We start from the raw sequence: 18,339 nt of genomic DNA on the forward strand, positions 1-18,339 counted from the left end.
TTGAAAGAAGCAAAAATGATATATGAGGAAAATGAGGAAAAAAAGGAGACTAGAAAACAAGGAATATTGCTCAAGCCAAATGATGTGTAAAAATAAAGATGGGGAGTTTTGTTATGAATGCATGAAATATTGTTGGCTCTTCACAAGTATTGGATAAATGCTGTATGTATAATGCTAAAATAGCATTTCTATATGGATATAGTCTTGGTTAATAGTAAAAGTTAGACATAAGTTTTTTTTAGAGATAGTCTGCTTAAACTACCCGCTTAGTCAAAGATAACAGCCCATGAACATGCGATGGGGACCCCTGCAGCTGACAAGACAATTATCGACATGCACCAGCTGGGACTACCACCCAAATTAAAAGGGATAAGGAGAAGAATAAAACCACAAGCCAAGAAACACGCACGCTCTAAAAAGGCGGACCCGAGGAGTGGCCGTGCTAAACAGTTCCCAGAAACAGTTGACTATGCAGGAAGGTCTATGAATATGTAACAAATGGATGGATTGCAAAACGTATTTAAAGGGGTGTTCCCAAAGTAGCGGTGTGCTCTCGGCAGCATGCCAAGCACGTGGCTGTTTAAACCCTTTGCTTTATGTATGTCTCCTATAGTCTCTTTATTAAACCTTTTAATACTCCCAAAACAGTGAACCGTGTTTTTCACATTTTTCTTTATCACAGTCCAGCTCACATGCTAATACCAGGAAAAGCCGGGCATATTTTAGCTCTTCAAAAAATTTATATCTACGTATTTCAGATATTAAACTTGATATTAATTTTCGATTTAAACTTCCAAACTTAGGCCAGGTTTCTCCATTGTCTAATTCATACACTGGCCAGATTTTTTCCAAGAGTCTAATAAGTTTAGGTTTTGAAAGCTTAGACTCCTCTCCAATCAGATTTGCCCAGCTTTTCAATATTAGCCCCAAAGGGCTATCTCTTGGGATGCTATTATTAACAGATTCAGAAGAGGATGTGCAACCCATCCTGATATCCTAAAATGTACAGCAAAGCACAAACAGTCAGGATTTGAACCTGTCAACTCTCTGAGCCACAGCACAGACACTAATTAACTGCACCACTCCTTGGCTTCAAGCCAAGAGTGCTGCAATTCAAACCTGCTCTTTATGAAGGCAGTCCTTCTTACAGATAAAGAGCAGAATTGTTGTGCTGAGGTTCTCCAAAACAAATTCACACTTTACAAAATTATTAATTACAAATTACAAATCCTATTAGCATCTAACCCAGATGCTAAACAAACAGAATACCCTTTTATTCCATCATTCACATGTCTCTGTTCCCAGGGTTCTTGGCTCTGATATCTCTGGACCTCCGTTGGGCCTTTCCAGAGCTGCCAGCCTCAGTCAAAGGATTTTCCAGATGCCTCCTCTCCTGGCTGGCTCGCCAAAACTGTTGCCTTTAGGAGCTGGAACAGAGATCACACAGAGTTAGGGGAAATAAAATGGGTATTTATTGAAAGGCCTTCAAAGGCCACACCCTGGCAGTACCTGTGCCATAGTGTGGCCCCTGCCCTGCCCGAGTGGCTCCAAGATGGAAGTAAAAGAGGGCTTGGTCACATGATTTCACATTTTTATAGACTTCAGTCCATTTGCATACAGGAGTCCACCATCCAATTAATAGTCTCAAACTGTAAGGTGTCCTCCTCCTCTTCTCCTGGCTGGCCTGCTCTCCTCTTCTCACATGGTTTATACTTAGGACTTGGAGTCTGAAGAAACTGTCCTTGAGTCCATAGCTGGTATTGGACTATTTTGTCTTTATCACCCTAAAGCACAACGGAAAGCATACCCAAGCAAAACAGAAAACTGTGATCTTAAGGCATCATTGGGAGGAGCACAACCAGCTTGAAGGTCTTTTCCAACCTCAGCAATTTTTGGCTGTGGTGCCTTTCCGTGACACCAGGATGCAGCAGCTCTGCCAGGCCGCACCAGTTGTGACTGGGGTGTGGGTCCAAAATATCCCTTGGTAGAAGGGAGTGATCCCCTTTTTTTTCCAAGCCCATCTGTGGTGCAGAGACTGTCCAGCTTTGTCCCAGAGTCAATTTAGGAGCTTTCTGAATCAACAGCACCATAGTTGTGACTGCTACAAGTAGCTGGGCCATCCTTGGCATAAGGGAATAATTCAAAAGGTCTCGTGGGACATGCCAAGCCCAAAGATGGAGTCCTCATTAGTGTTCCTTAAATAATTTGAAAGCAGCCCAAGTATCATCAGTCCATCTAATAAAGTCTTTATGGGCAGTTTTAAAAGCTTATACAGAGGTTGAGCCAATAATCAAAATTACTGATCCACTCCCTGACTATTTGAGAAAGGCACACATTTCCCTTACAGTTCATGGCACATGCTCACTTTCCTTTGACCTCAGAGACTTTCAAAGCCCAGGGAGGATCACAGTCATCTTCATCACTTCTCCCTCAAGAGCCTGTAACTATTTAATTTTAAGAAGGTCCAAAATTCAACAGGTCTTGGTCCTGTTCTTTAGTTCCAGTGCCTAGCAGGACATGAGCCCCTTGTGGATTAAAGGACTTCTGTTCTTCTAATTCCTTTGCCAGTATCTCCCAAACTGTGGGGCAATTTTTAAAATCCTTGTGGCAGTGCAGTCCTGCCTGTGGATTTTCCCACTCTAATGTGAATAGTTCCTGGCTGTCACAGCTTGGAGGTGTGCAGTGAAAAGTGTCCTTTGAATGCAGTACAAGTGCAACATTCACAATTTTCTTTTAGCATGCTTAAGAGTGTATAGGTTTACTACTATGCTACTTTATTGATTGCTCCAAAAGCTTTTAATTTGAATATCCCCTTCATGAGATTTTATCTCTGCACCCAATTTTTTCAGTGAGATTCCTCCTAATAATGGTTTTGGAGAGTTAGGCAGGCACAAAAGGTCCTGCTTCTGATGGCCATCCATTTTTCAATTTGCCACTTTTACCTTCCTCCTGAACTTTCTCTTACATTTATTGTTTTTTTATCTGTGGCTGCAGCTGCCCTTCTTAGTCCTGCGTACACTGGATTGCAGCGAAATTTAACCATTCCTTTTCTTGGCAATCTAAATGCTTAGGGCAGACATTGAACATAAAAATTTAATCCTCTTATTCTTATTTTCCTTCTCTAAATCCAAAACCAAAGGGTCTGAAGGTTCAGAATTAACTCTACAATCCTTTGGCCATTCAGGGTGATTTCTTCAAAGTGAAAAACATTTCAGCAAACATCACTTCATCCCTTTGTTGCTCTCAATGCCAGAATAACATCAGTTGTAACAGAGTGTTATTGTCTAAGGTAGTATTTTGTGGGCACTTTTCTCACTGAAGAACTGAGATTTCTTTTCAAAGGACTCTCACCAATCAAAGCTCCAGGCTCTGCCCAGCTCCTGCTGCCTTTCATGGGATCATAGACTCATTACAGTTAGAGAAGATTTCCAGCACCCTCAAGTCGATCTCTCATCAAAATATTTTTCACCCCACACCAGGCAGCAGCAGTTTCACTTTCCCACTGCTGCAGGAATACATATAATTTCCAGGAAAACATAGGATTTACAGGAATGCAGGAAGAAGGGGAGGATGGTGCTCCAAACATCAGAGCTAATATTCTTCTGCTAGCCGTGTTGAGGACTATAACACAACAAACTGTTTTTCCCTGTAATTCATGAAGTGCATGCAGGGATGCTGAGATCCACTTGCAGCCTGTGAGAAGAGGTGCTCACGCTGGAGCGAGTGCATGCTGGAAAAGTGTAATCTAGTGGGAAGCTCAGAGAGAGAAGACCCTTACTTCCACAGATAGCAAAAGACACTTGCTTCCAAACTGCAACAGCTCATCCTTGAAAGACTAAACCCCATAAGATAATGAGCTGTGAAAAAACAGTTGTGGGAAGTCTGCCTGTGAGAGGAACTCATGTTGCAGCAGTTTCGGTGGGACTATTACTTGTGGAAATTAAAAACATGCTGGAAAAGTTCACAGAGAACTGTCTCTCCTGGGAAGGACCCCAGAGAACAGCAGAAAAAAGAAACTCCTTTCCCTAAGCAAACTAAAGAAAGATTTTTAGGAAAAACAAACTGATAAAGATTGCCATGATTTGTCTCTCTGTGCTGCCAGTGAGTAGGAAGGAGGGACTGGAGGGAGGAAAAAAATATTCAAAGGTTTATTTTAGTTCTCACCATCCTCCGTTAATTCTCTTAATAATTTTTTTTCTACAATTAAAGTTTAAGCCAGTTTTGTCTTCAGTGTTTTCTCCTAATCCTTATCTCATCTCATGAGCTCTGCAGTTTTTTCTTTCCCCCTCTTCTGCTCAACTATAGCAGAGGAGAATGAGTGAATAGTTTTGTGGGTGCCTGGCTTTGGCTGGTGTCAAACCATGACAAGGGGTTGCAAAGAAACCTGGTTTTGGGGTGAGGCTCCAGGAAGACATTGGGGTTTCAGGGTAGGGGGTGCTCTGCTGTAAGAACCAGGTTTGGGGTGGTTGCAAGGAAACACAGGTTTTGAGGGGGATGGCTGCAGTGAGACCCGCGGTCTGTGGGTTGGGGGGCTGCAGAGAGAGCCGGGGTTTTGTGGCAGAGGGATTGCAGTGAGTGAGAGCCGGGATTTGGGGGGCTGTGGGTGCAGCGAGGACCAGTGTGGTAAAAGGGGCACTGTGTGTGTGACATGGACTCCCATGCTGGGATGATCAGGGTGTGACTGGCAGCTTCCCCTCCAGGGAGGCAGTGGTGACCTGTCCCCACACCCAGGGAGATCTGGGGCTGTCCTCCCCATGAAGGGACCGCAGAGAGGGCTGTGGGTTACCTGGGAGCAGGGCTGGCCCAGGAATTCCCCCTGTGGAGCTCAGGAATGCTGTCCTCCTGCCCTGTGGCTGCTCCATGCAGTCACACCCATGGGACCCATGTCCTTCCCATCTCCTTGTGCCAAACGTTGTCTTCTTCTTGGCTATTTTAGCTTTGGGAAAGTGGCTGATCCAGCACAAATCTCAATACTGGGTCACATATTCCAGCCTTGATTTAAGCATTGAGGCTTGGTGTGCTCTGCCCTTTGCAGCTTCCAAAGCTGGGTTACTGTGTTAGAATCACAGATGGGGTCGGGAGATACCTAAAAGCCCATCCAGTGCCACCCCCTGCCATGGGCAGGGACGCCTTCCATTGTCCCAGGGTGCTCCAAGCCCTGTCCAACCTGGACTGGAACTCTTCTAGGGATGGAGCAGCAACAGCGTCTCTGGGCACCCTGTGCCAGAGCCTGGCTGTGCCTCAGCCTTTAAACTGTGCCTGGCAGAAGATCTGCGGTGTCCTGGATTAGGGTAAAACTTGGGAGGAAACCTGCAAATGGGGTCCCTCTAGAAGGCAGACACTAGTAGGCCCTCCCCAATTGGTTTGGGAAAAGATTTCCATGGAGAAAAGTGGAAAAAATGTTCATTCAATAAGTAAAGCACTTACAAATACAAAAAATGAATAATATTAAACAATAAAGGTTCTCGCTGTTCTGAAGAGATGGCAACTATAGAAAGTCCTTGTCATGGGGGTGTAGCTCAGCGCGCTCACTCTTATCAGTCCCTCCTGCACGGGAAAACGCTGCATCCTGGCCCTTGTCCAGAGTCCCTCTCCTGCTTTTTCTACATGTATGCATATCCAACTATCACACTTCCCAATATTATTACCAGAACTGGCACAGTAGTCAGAGGTCTGCAACAGACAGGTCTTGACTGTAAGCAGCCAGCATCACACCTGGTGTGGAATTTGGATCTAATTCAATCACCTGACTCCAAAAATAGTGGTTCCACATCCACATTCTGTTCCAGTAAATTGCCTGATTTCTCGGAATTAACCCAGGGCCCCTGAATGGGTGAAGCCGCACCCACCGGAGAGCCAGGGCTGCATAAAGAGCCGGGGCTGTGCTGGACTTGTGGCATCGCAGGAGCTGCGGGACACGCACGGACAAGGTCGGGCCCTGGGGATGAGCTGTGGGCTGGGAGCCGGGAGCAGCAGCGAGCGGGATCTTGTTGCTCTCCTGCCTCCTGTTGCGTGTGTTTGCCACGGCTGCGGAGATGGGCGGGCAGGAGAAGAGGGCTCTGAGGGCAGCGGGCGGGCGGTGTCTGCTCCGAGCGGGGGCTGCAGGAAGCCGCCTTTGCTGGAGCCGCTTTGGGGCAGCTCGGGGGAGCCGTGTGCGCTGCGGGGGCTGAGCTGGGAGGGGGCCGGGCTCAGAGCTGGGGCCGGATGGCTGCGCTCCCCGCATGGCAGGAGCCGTGGCACTGATGCCGGGGGGCTCCTGGCCCCCGAGCCGCTCCTTCGGGAGCAGGGCAGCTCCGTGGGGATGAGGGGCACGCACGGCACATCCTGCTCTGTCCCCAGCCCAGAGTCACTTCTTCCTTTTCCTCCCCACGCACGGAGGGTGGGATTCTCCTCTCTCACAGTCTGAGCGTCACCACCCAGAGCGCTCTGGTCCCTGGGACAGCCCCACAAAGGTGTCAGTGTTCCCAGAGCCCCTTTCCCTGGGGCAGGGCTGTGGAAAACTCTCTCGGGGGGCTCTTCCCATGAAAGGGGGTGCGGGCATTCCCATGGCAGGTCCTGCTGTCAGCCTTGCGGCTTCCCTCGTTTGCTTCCAAGGAGGAATTGGATCCGGAGTTATGCCCTGAATGTGCTTAGTGCCTCTCTTCGGGCACTGACACAGTCGCTCGGGCTTTTTCCCTGTTCCTGCAGCAATGGGAAGCTGTGCAGGAACTGCCAAGGGTGCCTGGGGGCAGGATCAAGGTGTGGCTGGGCTGGAGTTAATGTTGTCCAGGGCAGCCTCTGGCTCCTGAGACTGAACCAGCGCTGGCAGTGCTTCAGTGGGAGAGAATTTGGGAGGGGACAGGGCTGGGACAAAAGGCTCAGGTGGACAAGCTCCAGCAGTGACCCTGAGCCAGCAGTTCCCTTCCTGAGCAGCTGTCCCACACTGGGGCTCTGCTGTCCAGGGAGCAGCTGGACATGTGCCCACCGAGGGCACTTGGTGCCCAAAGTCCCTGCTGTGCTCTGCCAGCACGCCCAGCTTTCCTCTGCTGCTGAACTGCCCTTCTCTCGAGCCAGTGGCTGTTCCTGTCCTGCTGTCCCCAGTGGAGGAGAAGGGTTGGCCTCCAGTGCTCCCTGCAATGAATCTGCCGTGCTCATGGGCTGCCTTCCCCTGACTGGCTGCTCTTCTCCTTTAGGATTTTGGGTCTCTCCGTGGTGCTCTTCCTCCTGAATTCTCGAGTGGTTCCCATCTTCTTCTCCACACCCTGCCGTGTGCCCCAGGCCTGCCACTGCTGCTGTGCTGTGTCCCCTGAGCTGGGGCCCTCGGCTGCTGGTGTCTGCTGGAAGCCAAGGCTGGGAGAACAGGAGCATCTGCTGTGAGGTGGGTGAGGGGAATCAGAGCACACAGCCCTTGGTCAGACTGCACAAATCTGGAGGGATTCCCCAGGGAAAACTTCCCGTGGAGGCTCTGGAAGGCTAAGGAGCGCTTAGATGTCTAGCTGAATCCAAGACCCTGGGATTGATATCTGTATTGGCAAGAGTCTTGTGGCCTTGGTGGGATGGAGGCTGAATGCTCAGAAGGATTTTTTTGCAAGGAATAAATGTCTCCTGTCCAAGTGAAGTGAGACTGGGACAATTTTGAAGGTTATGTGACAAGGCGAAAAATCCAAAGGGTTTAAAGGCAAGTTCCCAGTGAAAGCACCAGATCCGTTAGGGTGAGAATCATGGAATGATGGAATGGCCTAAGTTGGAAGAGATCCACCATGGTCCTGGGACAGGCAGGTCTGAAAGCTTTACTGAAATCCAAAAAGCTCTGATTCACTGGCTGTCTTTTATCAACTCCGTGAGTTAATGTGTTGTGAAAGGAAATTTAGGGTAGGACGAGCAGGAACTTTCCCTCTTTAGTCCATAGTGTTGCCTTTAGGAGCTGGAACAGACATCACCAAGAGTTAGGGGAAATAAAATGGGTATTTATTGAAAGGCCTTCAAAGACCACACTCTCGCAGTACCGGTGGCACAGTGTGGCCCCTGCCCTGCCCGAGTGGCTCCAAGATGGAAGTAAAAGAGGGCTTGCTCACATGATTTCACATTTTTATAGACTTCAGTCCATTTGCATACAGGAGTCCACCATCCAATTAATAGTCTCAAACTGTAAGGTGTCCTCCTCCTCTTCTCCTGGCTGGCCTGCCCTCCTCTTCTCACATTGTTTATACTTAGGACTTGGAGTCTGAAGAAACTGTCCTTGAGTCCATAGCTGGTATTGGACTATTTTGCCTTTATCACCCTAAAGCACAACGGAAAGCATACCCAAGCAAAACAGAAAACTGTGATCTTAAGGCATCCATAGTCGCTGTGACCCATGATTGCCTTGTCCTTCAAGGGTTTTTCTATCTAAAGTGACCAGCAGTGATGGACCTGTACTGGTTTAACTGACAGGTGTCTGCCAAGGAATCTGAGCACCTTCTTTGAATGGAGAATATTATAGCTTCTCTCCATATTATTATAACTTTGAAATTATTTCAGGCAAATATATGGGAAAAGGAATAGCTGGTATTTACTGGAGTATAGATACCTGTATATACCCATAGAAAGAACAATAGCAGAAGCAACAAATAAAACTAGAAACCCCATCCTATTATCATCACTTTAATGAAGGGATGGGACTCCTATCAGGCTTAAAATGATTTATTACTCAGATACACATCAGCCTCAAAAGTCGTGAGATTTTAGAGGGGCAAAAATTTGGCCATAGTTCAAAGCACCCACAAGTTTCTTTGTTACAAGGCACTAGATAACATTCTAATCCAATGAACTTCCAAAGAAGTTCATTTTGTTTTTCTAACCTATCACCTTTACTTAATTCTGCTGCACTGCGGGTACTTTTATTCAAAGGTCTACTATTACACGTACACACATATACTTCCAACATCTAAACACATAGCTTAACCTATACAATTACATTACTGCACTATAAAACCCTCTTTCTTATTCACCTAAGCCATATTCTCACTTACAACTATAGAAAACAAAGTTTATAATTTTTTTTGCTTAATGTCTATGTACTTTTATTTTTACATCACTCAAAGTCTCTTCTCAGTCAGCAAATGAAACCCTTCAGTGTCTGTGGAAGTTTCTATCTTTCCATTTCCTACACCATCCCAGCCTTGCCTCACCTGTCAGGTGGCTGCCCTTCGTTGCAGTTCCAGGCACAGCCAGCAGGGGCGCTGGTGGCTCCTGACTGGGCAGGGTGGGTGTGATGATTCCTCCACGCCTGCAGGGGGCGCTGTGGCCCCTCTTTGCTGGCAATGGCAGCTCTGGCACAGGGGAGAGGAGAGCTGGCTTCCCCTGCACAGCCCACAGGGAGCACCGCTCTCAGTGCCACTGCCGACCTGGGATGGTGAATTGGGCTGTAGGAAAACACCCCAAAGGAGTGGGGCCTGGCTGGGGGATTGATCCTTTGCACGGTTCACCAGCAATGGCTGGACCTGAGGTCAGGCCTGGTGGGGCTGGGCGGGTGCTCCCGGCTCTGGCCTCCCATGCAAGTAGAGGAGCAGAGAAGCAAGCTGCAAGCCCTGGTTACAGTGCTGAAGCCGAAAAAACCAGGAGGGGAACAAAAGAAAAAAACCATAGGGCAAGAGGATCTCAGGTCAAACACACTGTTGTGCATGGTCCCTGTCTTGGTCACCCCTGCTGGGGGCAAGAGCAGGCCCTGGCCCCAAACCCAAAAAAATCCTTCACCCATCGTGATATTCCTGAGTCTGGGGGAGCGGGAGAACAGCGACAATCTAGACACAAACCAAAACCAAAACCAACCTGTCTATGGGATAAGAACCATCCCCAAGGCTGGACCCCAGCACCTTCTAGTGCCGTTTTCCAGGGCCCCTCTGTAGCTCACCCCCGAGCAGCATGAAGTCAGCTGCCCTCAAGGCCAGGGTTGAAGGATTGCAGGCAATTTTCCTCCTGTCACCAGAGATTTTAAGCTCAGTGCCTCCATGGTGGCTGTGGCTGAGATGGCCACCAATGGTCACTGGGCTGACAAGACCCTCTCAGCAAACGAGCAGCAGATCACAGGGGGCACCTCTCTGAGTCAGTTGCCAAAGGCTCCAGTCTCCCCTGAAGGGCCACCAGGATGCCCCAGGCACAGCTGTGGGCAGGAACAAGGTGGATTTCCCCCCGACTGTGCCAGGAAGCAGCTCCTGGGAAGAGGCGTGAGTGGGGTGAGGGAGGGGCTGCAATTGCAGCTGGAGCAGGAGCAAAGGTCAGAGATTCCCTGTGGCCGTGCTGGGTGTGGGGGGAGTGTGTCTGGGGAGTGTGGGGTGCCATGGGGGGAGTGGAGTGTGTCAGCACTGCCCCTGGGTGCTGGGAGCAGCAGGCTGGGCCAGAGAGAGAGCAGGGCAGCCATGGGGCTGGGCAGAGGGTGCAGGATGCAGTCAGGGCTGTTGGGTGGGCAGAGGGGCTGTGCCAGTGCTCCAGGGAGCCAGGAAAGTCCCTGGTGTGTGCACTTGTGGATTGAGGAGTCCAGCTGGGAGGATGTGGGTGATGGTGAAGGCAGCACCTTGTTCAGGGCAGGCTGTGTAGCTTAGTGAGAGAATGTGTGTGTGTGTGTGTGTGTGTGTGTGTGTGTGTGTGTGTGTGTGCATGTGTGTCTGTTTTTGTGTTTGTGTCTCTGTGTGTCTGTGTTGTCTCTGGGATCCACACTCAGCTTTAGGGTTGATCCTGCACCCAGGAAAGCAGCAGGCACATCCAGGCTGCAGGGAAGGACACCCTGGCTCTTCTGCCAGCCCACGCCGGGTTCCAGCGACCGGGTGGGAGCAACCCCAGGGTTGCAGCTGCTGCAGAGCCTCTGCCAGGAGGCCGGGGCCTCTGACAACACCTTAGGGAAAGTCTCTTTGCTTCCTCCACAGCCATGGCTTTGCCAGAGGACACACAAGAGGGGGATGCAAAGGCCCAGCTCCTGGCAGAGGCATTTCAGAAGGAAGGACTGGATCCTGGATACTGGCTGCCCAAAGTGTCAGAGATCCTGGGAATCAAGTGCAGAGAAGCCCTGCAACGTCTGGAATATAAGGACTACCTCAAGTTGGAGTGTGAGGTACGGCACCCCTGGGAGAAAAAGGCACTCCAGAAACTCCTGAACATAACAGATGACAAAACAGCCTGTAAAGCGGTGCAGAAGTCCATTGGCCCAATGAGTGGAGCCCTCAGGGATGCGTACAAAGCGCTGACGAATCAGAGAGGCAGCACAATTTTCGGAGAGGAACTGGGCACTGCAGTGCAAGAGGCCAGAGATTTCATGGAGACTGTGAAGGCCTGGGAGGTGATGGTGGATGAAAGGAAGCTGGTCATGCTGATGGAGCTCAAAGATGATCTGAGTGCAAGAACCAGGAACCACAGTGTGTGGATCAACGTGTGCCTGTCAGACAAATCCCTGCAGGACTTCCTGGTGAACACCGTGCGGAGGTGCCAGGAGTCACTTTCAGAAAACGCCACCTGTATCAGGGTAATGTTGAGAAGCCTCCTGGATCCTTATATCTACTCTGTCAAGGACTTCCCTGAGGCTTCCTTCATTATGCAATGGATCCTCCAGACTGAGCAGCCGCTTCCCAGATCTCCCAAAATCTCTGAGCTTGAAGAACTCATCAAAACACTGCAGCAAATGAAGGAGCACATCTATGCCGTCACTTACGCACGAGGAAGCTCTGCTTCTGCAGTTCATGAAGCAAAGACAGAAGCCACCCTGACAAGCAGCCTCGCCATTTACTCCTTACTCCAGTCTCTCCAGGAACGGTCTGAGAAGGACATGGAACTGTTGGTGCTCTTGATTGTGACCAGCACAGGGTACCAGGTGGAAAGCAGCACATTTCAGAACCTCCTTGGACACCCAGAAATTCAGTACATGGCTAAGGAGATGCAAGAAGCACATGAGGAGTATGTGAACCTGAAGGAGCAGGATGCTGATAGAGCTGAGGCCTCCCTTCTTCTGATAGGTTTGACTGTGACACCAGAAAGTCAAAAGTTGTCCCCTGAGCAGAAGAGGGAGCGTTTAGTTTTCATGGAAGATCACATGAAAGGCTTGTGGTCCCCACGGATAAAGAATCTCCTCCAAAAGCACAGTGCAGACACAGACTGGGAGAGGCTGGAACAGGACTTGAATTCCTTGATCAGTGGGTGCTTGGATGACAAGTGTGATGAACAGAAGATGCAGAAAATACTCACAGACCTGAAAGACACTTTTGCAACACCTGAGGCACCCGCTCCATTCCAATCCAAGCCAGACAGCAGCCAATCCAAAGCAAATGAAGCCATTGCAAACCAGGAATTCCTTCAGTTGCTCAAGCGCCTTGGACTTGAAAATCACTATCCAAGAAAAATGGGGATGGGAGATTTCTGCACCATCTACAAGACATCTCTGCAGAACAGCCAGCCCAGCAAGGACAAGGAACTGCCATTCTACTTCTTGCAAAAGCTGTTAACTGTGGATTACCAGGTGAGGTACCTCACTTGCTGTGAGAAGAACAACCCAGGCCTTGCACCCATGCCAGAAACTGGAGAGCAAAAGGAAAAAAAAATTGAGTCCTTTGAAAACTTTCTTGAGAATCTGAGGGGAGCAGCCCCTGGACGAGCAAGGAGGGAGGGCCATGTGCACCCCATGGACCTGCAGATGGCCATTTTCCATTGTGCTGATGACTTCCTGAGACAGACCCTTGCAACCAAGCTGGCCTTCTGCCAACTGGCACTGCCTCTGCTGCTGCCCAACCCCTGCACTTCACACATCGAGTTCCCGCTCTACGCCCTCAGCCAAATCCAAAAGAGCTGGAAAGAGACACAGAAGTCAGGACAGCAGGCCCAAACAAAGAGTTACAACAACAAACTCATCTTCCAGGCACAGACACCCATCGTGTCCTTCATCCGCATCGGCAGCTCGGCCTCCTCTTCCAAGTCTCAGCTCCTGAACGCTCTGCTGAGCAAACGCAAACACGACACTTTCTTCCACCGCCACTGCAGAGGCAGCACCAGAGAGCGTTTGCTGATGGAAGGGGTGATGGAGATCGCCTGGTACTGCCCCCGTGGAAGCCCTGATGACACCTTTGAGAGCTGCGTGGCTTTCTGTAACCTGCATGGAGATGCCAGGGATCACGGAGCACAGCTGCAGTTCCTGCAGGACATATCTGCTGTCAATGTGGCTCTTGTGTCTGAGTTGGAGAACATGGACAACAGGGGAAAAATGCTTCTGCAGGGACTGTGGCAGTCACAAAGGCCTTTGATTTGTCTTCTTACAGAAAAAGAGAATACTGCAAGTGGACAATCCAGCAAAACCATATCAATAGGGATCAAGAACAGAAACGAAGCAGAACTGATGGACCAGCTGACCAAAATTATCAGGGATCTCCTGGAAGGGTCTAATCCATGTTTCAGCCTGGACGCCTGCGCGGACAAAGCTCGCCAGCACGGATTTGTGGTGGATGCAGATCAACCCGCGTGTGTGACAGCCAAAGCAAAGGCAAAGGAGCTGGTGGACCTTCTGAAGAAAGAGAAGCTGTCTGAGATCAAATCCCAGCTGCTGCCGCTTCAAGGAAAACTGTGGTACCAGTGGTGCAAAAAGGACAAAGAACTCACTCGCCTGGAGGAGAAGGGGAACAAGAGCATTGAGCATCATCGCAGCCAAATTGAAAATGAGAAGAAAGCAATAAGAAAGAAGCAACTTGACCAAGCTTTTTCTCTCAACCCGCTGATGAAATCATTCCTTGGCTTTCTCCATGCCCAGCCAGCAGAAAACAAGAAATATTTCCTGCAATGGGTGAAGGTCTTCTTGGACGAGTTGTCCTGTGGCCGCCTTGAAGAACTGAGGAAAGTCTATGACATTTTATGGACTGAAATCCAGTCAGGAAAGAAAAACAAGAAAAACCCCAAGGTGAATGATCCATTGCAGAGTCGCCTGGATACCATCTCTGATGAAATCAATGATTCATCCATTGGCCTGGAGCACCTTCTGAGGGAAATAGGGCAGATTTATGAAGCTCTGGAATTCATGAAGTCCAAGGAAGACACTTTTTCCAAACTGCCGAAAATTGCAGCAGAGCTGATGGTTTTGGGGTATCCTGTGGAGCTGATGGATGGGGACGCTTCTTACCTGCCCTTACGCTGGGTGGGAGCAATCTTTGACAGCTTAATTGAGAGGCTGGGGGACAAACGAGTGTTTGTGCTCTCCGTGCTCGGCATCCAGAGCACAGGCAAGTCCACCCTGCTGAATGCCATGTTTGGTCTGCAGTTCAACGTCAGCGCGGGGAGATGCACCCGCGGAGCCTTCATGCAGCTCATCCCACTGGGCGAGGAGCTGCAGCAGGACTTGGGCTTTGATTTTGTGCTGGTGATTGACACAGAGGGACTTCGTGCCATTGAGATGGCCAACAAACAGTCCCTGAACCATGACAATGAGCTGGCCACCTTTGTCATTGGTGTCGGCAACTTGACTGTGATCAATATCTTTGGAGAAAATCCATCAGAAATGCAAGATGTTCTCCAGATCGCTGTGCAGGCTTTCCTGAGGATGAAGAAAGTCAATCTTTCCCCAAGCTGCCTCTTTGTGCACCAAAATGTGGGAGAAGCAACTGCCAAGGAGCAGAACATGGAAGGACAAAGGCGTTTGCAGGAAAAGCTGGATCAAATGACCGTGTTAGCTGCCCAGCAGGAATTCTGTGACATTTCCTCCTTCAGTGATGTCATTGGCTTTGATGTGAAGACCCACATTCACTACTTTGCTCACCTGTGGGAAGGAAACCCCCCAATGGCACCACCCAACCCCACCTACAGCCAGAACGTTCAGCAACTCAAGAGCAAAATCCTCCAGGCTGCCAAGGAGCAGTCACAGCGCAGCATTTTGAGGCTCTCAAGCCTGAAAGATCGTATTGGTGACCTCTGGAATGCTTTGCTGAATGAAAACTTTGTTTTCAGCTTCAAGAATTCCCTGGAGATTGCTGCCTACAGGAAACTGGAAACTGTCTTCAGTGGGTGGACCTGGAGACTGCGGAGTCACTTCTTAGATGTAGAGATGAGACTGACCAACAGAATTCAGAATGGGGACTTGCAGAATGTCACCAGAGAACACCTTGAAGGGCTGGTGCAAGAGACAAGTGATGCCATTGAGAAAGAAGTGGAAAAGTATTTCAGGGAAGACAAAGATCGTGAGACCCTGGTCCAGTGGAAATCAAGCACAGAGCTGAAGCTGAAAGAACTAAAAGATACTCTTCTTCATGAAACAAAAAGGAAATGTGAGAATCTTATTGAGCTACAGAAGGAGCAGAGGAAACTAGATGCAAGGAAGGTGGAATATGAAGATGAGCTTCTGAGAAGGAGTAGGGAGCTGGCTGTGAGTCTGAAAGGGAAGAGCCTCAGTGAGAGAGAATTGAATGACAGCTTTACTCTTGTGTGGAACAGTTGGATTGATGAAGTGTCTCGTGCTGCTCCTCCTCCAGAATGGGTGGATATCAATGCAGAAATCAAAGATGTCCTCCTAGAGCACTTTAAAGAGCCAGGTTTTCATGCACGGATCAGGTCATTTCCCAAAGACGTAGGATTTTCTTTTGACATGGGGAAATACATCTCAAAGAAAGCATTACTAGCCATTTTCTCAGGAAGCATTTCCAATGCTGATATGATGAACTTTCAGCACATCACAGATGACATCATAGCACGTGTGGAGGCAAACATTGAGAAGAAGGAACAGGAGAAACGGGATTACAGTCGAAATTTTATTCATGAAATACTTAATGAAGTACAGAAAGGTGTGAATTCTGTCCCCAGCAATGCAAAATGGACTTTTAACAGAGAGTACAGCATAGATTTGTCTCTGTATCTGTGCAAAATGGCAGCAGAAAGGTTTAAAGCCATGCACGAAGCATTCCAAAAGGCAAATGACCCAGTTCTGTACCTGAGCAGCAAGAGAGAAGATTTCTTCCAATGTTTCCAGATTTCCTGCCAAGGAGCCACTTCAATTACAGCTTTTGCTGTTTTCCTTTGTGATAAGATTGAACCAACTCTTCGCAAGGCAGTGTTTGAGAGGACGGCTAAAGACATTGCTGAGGATATGAAGAGCAAAGTCCCAGACTTCAGGGGCAACAGAGCCAATCTGGAAGTTTGCATCCTGAGATATCTGGCAGAACAAGAAAATTTTGAGTATTTCAGGCAGTACCTTACATCTCCAAAACAGTTTTTTCAGAGTTACATTGAGAGACAAGTTAAGAGTCATTGCTTAGATGGGAGTAGGAGGCTGGGGATGTTTTTACATTCCTCCCTTGAATCTCTCTATGGAAACATCCTGTCAGCTGTTACTTTATCAACCCAAATTGTCAAAGACAGAAAAGACAGAGAAGACAAAATCTCTCTTTGGCTGGATGAATTTTGCATGCATCTGGCAGAGGTGATCAACTTGCCCAGAAGTGAGCTGAAGGGCATCGAGCACCAGGAGGTCACAGACATTGAGTTCCTGAGCGATGCCATGGAAAAAGCTCTTATTGACATGAGGGACAGGCTCATGAAAGACATGTCTGATGCTGATATGAGGTCATTTTCAAGGCAGCCTCACACCATCCTGGCAGAGCATTTTTCAGGGTGCTGGGAGCAGTGTCCCTTTTGTGGGGCTGTCTGCACAAACACCATAGAGAACCATGATGGAGACCATCAGCTGGTCTTCCATCGCCCAGAAGCTCTGATGGGATTCACATGGTGTAAACGTTTCTTTTTTTTTTGGTGGTATGATTCACACGAATTGGTCATTGATATTTGTTCCAGCCGTGTTGCTAGTAGAGGTAGATTCCGAGTTGGTGGTGGCCCATGGATTCGTTACAGAAAATACCGGGATGCAGGACCTCCTTTTTCCACTTGGAAGATTCTTCCTGATTCATCCATGCAGGCGTACTGGAAATGGTTTGTGTGTCGTTTCAGGACAGAGCTGGAAGCCTTCTGCAATGGGAAATTTCAGGGCAAAGGAGAAATCCCTGAGGCGTGGCGGAGAATTACCAAGCAGGAAGCACTGTCTGATCTGGACACGCGTTAGGCCACATCCACGGGATGGAAGAACCACAGTGGCTTTGCAGTTTAGGAGAACTTTGTACCAGGGTCTCCACAAAATGCAGTTACAACGACAATGCTCTCAAGCCCAATGAAGACAATGGTATCCAATTGTTCCCAAGTTTGGTGAAACAAGGCGCAATGCTGCAGCCGTCACTCAGCAACCTCCTCGCTTCATGAGAAAGCCAGAATCCTCCTGCCTTCTTGCCATAAACATTTCCCTTTGCTTTAACCTAGAGCCAAACCAAATCCCTCCTTGGGGTGATCAGCCTCGTGGGCAATCCTGAGCCCAAGACCCAAGGACAAAGGCAAAGGCAGCACTGAAAGCACCTCTTGGCTCAGCTTCTGTGAGACAAGAAGGAGTCTCACAAGACAAGAAGGGACTGTTGGTTTGTGAAAACTGAGGCCTCTCTGAGTCCCTCAGAGCAAGAACAGTATGTAGGAATTGACTTAGAGTTTTTAGAGAAATTAAAGTATATTAAGCCACACAGACATGATGTAGAGGTGTAAGCTTTAGTTTCAAGTAAGTAGAAATATTATTAAGTTGCATAGATATGAAGTAAAAGTACAAATCTTGGATTTAAGCAAGTAAAAGTATGCTTTAAGTGCCTTAAATAGCAAAAGCCTTAGAATGTGGTACAAAAAACAGAAGCTTCAGTATAAGCTTCAGTGAGAGCTCACGGAGAAAAACAAGCATGAAATACAAGTTTCAGTGAGAGCTCAAAACCACAGTTTTAGACATATAAAAAAAGGAAGAATATTGCTTATATTTCTCAGATGAAACAGATAGGCCATATATGCAAATTATACCTAAACTTTCATATTATAGAAACAAAATTCTAATAGGTTTAGAAAAAAATGCTTCAGAAATGCTTCACGTTTTTTATGTAATAAACAACTTTACAGCAACCAACAACTGCTCTGCTCTTTTGAAGACACAAACCCATAACAATCCTGAAAAGGTACAGTGCCCCAGAGGCCGTTTTCCTGCAGCAAAGAGGTGTCCTGCTCAGAGAAAGGGCTGTATGACCTGAGGCCAGCTCCATGCTGGCTGCAAGCTGGGCTGCCTGGCTTTTGGGTGTCATCCTTCCCTCCCTCATTGCAGCCTCCTGGATCAACTGAGGCTGTTCTCCCAGCAGGAGCTGTTGTGTCTCAGGGCTCAGGAAAGCAGTGACACGACCGCCCCAGGGCTCAGGCAGTGCTTTCACTCCCTGTCTCCAAGGTGCTGTGTCTGTGCCCAGGGCAGCCGCTCCTGCTCAGGTGCCTGGGGCTGCTGCCCTTCCCTCCAGCCCTCAGCCC

At 48.6% G+C, this 18,339-nt stretch overlaps 1 protein-coding gene across 1 annotated transcript; it reads left to right on the plus strand.

Annotated features, from left to right (window-relative positions):
• Positions 1–5,866: 5,866 nt before the first annotated feature.
• On the plus strand, positions 5,867–17,945 carry LOC130250763 (interferon-induced very large GTPase 1-like). The gene is made up of 3 exons (XM_056486790.1): positions 5,867–5,930; positions 7,173–7,357; positions 10,881–17,945. The coding sequence occupies exon 3, from the start codon at positions 10,883–10,885 to the stop codon at positions 17,024–17,026; it is 6,144 nt and encodes a 2,047-aa protein (XP_056342765.1). The 5' UTR covers positions 5,867–5,930; positions 7,173–7,357; positions 10,881–10,882; the 3' UTR covers positions 17,027–17,945.
• Positions 17,946–18,339: the final 394 nt, after the last annotated feature.

The sequence above is a fragment of the Oenanthe melanoleuca genome, chromosome 3, assembly GCF_029582105.1.
Source record: "Oenanthe melanoleuca isolate GR-GAL-2019-014 chromosome 3, OMel1.0, whole genome shotgun sequence".
Taxonomy (NCBI): domain Eukaryota; kingdom Metazoa; phylum Chordata; class Aves; order Passeriformes; family Muscicapidae; genus Oenanthe; species Oenanthe melanoleuca.